The sequence below is a fragment of the Odontomachus brunneus genome, unplaced genomic scaffold (genome assembly GCF_010583005.1).
Source record: "Odontomachus brunneus isolate Ranch 3 - 2012 unplaced genomic scaffold, Obru_v1 Obru_scaffold_272, whole genome shotgun sequence".
Classification (NCBI taxonomy): domain Eukaryota; kingdom Metazoa; phylum Arthropoda; class Insecta; order Hymenoptera; family Formicidae; genus Odontomachus; species Odontomachus brunneus.
Window position 1 is genome coordinate 186,702 of NW_022639722.1, and position 2,004 is coordinate 188,705.

The window sequence follows — 2,004 nt, forward strand, 5'->3', positions numbered from 1 at the left end:
TCGATATAATCGCAGAGCCATGGAGATTGAACAAATTGAAGCACGCGGTATATCTTTACGATACGAAGACCATGACGCGTGCACTGCTGCAGGTTGCGATAATGAATAACATAACGTTGTTTATTGTATAGCGTCGCGAGAAGTTTTTCCTGTCTTTTACCGGATGGTTTATCACGCGTTGGGCAAAACGGTAGGTCAGCGTGTGCGTCATGTAAATCTTCCGGATACTCCAAGTCGACCTCGAGAATATAACCTATGGGTGAATCGATAGCGATTGAAGATACATCAAATTTTGAAAAGTTTGTAACCCATTAAAATTCAGCGTAAGGCAGCGGTTGACACATTGCCCACCCGTACAAGTTGTTTACGTCAAAGTACATCAGGTACGACGACAATTTCGATGGATCGTAAGACTGCATGTACTTGTTATTGGCTTGCGCGTATCTACCGGAGCATTGACAAGCCACCACGTATACCGTGTTCGATGAACATGAGCATATCAATGTCAGTGAGCAATTCAAAATTTATGCCGGTATGTTTCAACATTGCATCCCACATAAAACCTGGCAAAGTATAATAATACGCAGGATCTAATCCATAACTTGCGATACAGCTATCGCGAAAATTTTCAAAAATATCGGCCAACAACAAGACATTAGTCTTCAAGTAAAAAACAAATTGTTGTATTCGCCCAAGGTTCGAATAGAGAATCGTTACCAGACGTTTGCAGCGTGCACGTAATCGCTCTCGGATACCGTATCGCCCGTCAACGAACTGTGAGACGATTCTCGCGGCGGTAAACACACATCCTGCAGCTTGTCCACACAATCCACGTATTCGTACGGAAAGATACCTTTTCGCGTCAATAAATCAAATTTTTCGACGGATAATTGTGAAAATTCTGACCGTACAATTTTTAACTTGTCTTTAGTGAGAAAGGATGTTAATTTGTCGAGACTGCTGCTGAAAAATTTATAGGAATCGATGAAACGCAATTTTACAATATTTTTATATTTATCTGCTGTATCTTGGACGTTCTTTGTAAACGAAATATATTTTTCTTTTGTTATCGGTAGTACATCGATTGATGCGTTAGCTATTTCTTCGATAATAAAATGTAAATCACAACCAGATAAATTGTGAAAACCTATTGGAATATGATATGAAGTTTTATAATTTAAATTACAGTTTGAGTGCGCGGGATCTCTATACAGTCCGGTGAAGTGACAATGATCGCGTACGCGTGTATCCTTTGTCGCAAATGGCTTCTCGCACACGTGACATTGCGTCGCGTTATGAAATGCCGCCCACTGTTCCTTCGACAAAGTTTCCATGTCGACATTGGTTGATAACTTTTCTTTTACACGGTGTGCTAACTTTTCTAGTTGCTCGACGAACCACAAAATACAATTCGTATCGCGGCTCCGAAAATATGATAACGAATCGTCGTACGAGCAACGCAAGTAATATACTATACTAAATACTTTGTGATGCTGATACGCGTGCGATGTACATCCCTCCTCTTCCTTCTCACTTACCGTCTTCTGTAAGATGCACTCAAGGTCGGCATACACCACAAATGGAACTCGCTCCTTTCTGCTGTAATTGCGAAAGTTTAGCCACTTGTTGTCCTCGCTGGGTGGCAGGATGGCGCAGTCGTTTAATTTTTCGTAGTCTGTGGTGTGACTCTCTAGTTTCTCGTTGGAATGGAAATAGTGCAGGCATCTATAAAAAACATTGCAATTTACTATTGTCTCATACTTCCTATACATTGAATTCATGAAATGTACTTACCGATCGCAAATGTATTTTCTGGCTTTTTTCTTGCTCAATTGAGAACTCATGAGTCGAGATAAATCCTTAATCCAAGCAAAATGTCCCGTGTTGTGGTCTCGTTGAGGATTCGAAATGTGCAGCAAGTTGACATGCTTTTCCCTCTTTATATCGCTGAGACGTACCGGAACAATGGATTCGTTCTTTTCTCCCGTACGGCATGATGCCATA

At 40.9% G+C, this 2,004-nt stretch overlaps 1 protein-coding gene across 1 annotated transcript; it reads right to left on the minus strand.

Moving 5' to 3' along the window:
- Positions 1 to 1,122: 1,122 nt before the first annotated feature.
- LOC116853041 lies at positions 1,123 to 2,003 on the minus strand. Its single transcript, XM_032833891.1, has 3 exons — positions 1,795 to 2,003; positions 1,312 to 1,725; positions 1,123 to 1,147 (listed from the first exon to the last, which is right to left on the minus strand). Exons 1-3 carry the CDS (start codon positions 2,001 to 2,003, stop codon positions 1,123 to 1,125), a joined length of 648 nt encoding a protein of 215 aa, XP_032689782.1.
- Position 2,004: the final 1 nt, after the last annotated feature.

Bases quoted from the DNA above. Each gene is read 5' to 3' on its own strand.
- LOC116853041 (XM_032833891.1), bottom strand. From the start codon at position 2,003: ATGGCATCATGCCGTACGGGAGAAAAGAACGAATCCATTGTTCCGGTA. The intron at 1,726-1,794 runs GTAAGTACATTT...TGTTTTTTATAG, and splicing joins AGAAAATACATTTGCGATCG to ATGCCTGCACTATTTCCATT. The intron at 1,148-1,311 runs GTGGGCGGCATT...ATATTCCAATAG, and splicing joins GAAACTTTGTCGAAGGAACA to GTTTTCACAATTTATCTGGT.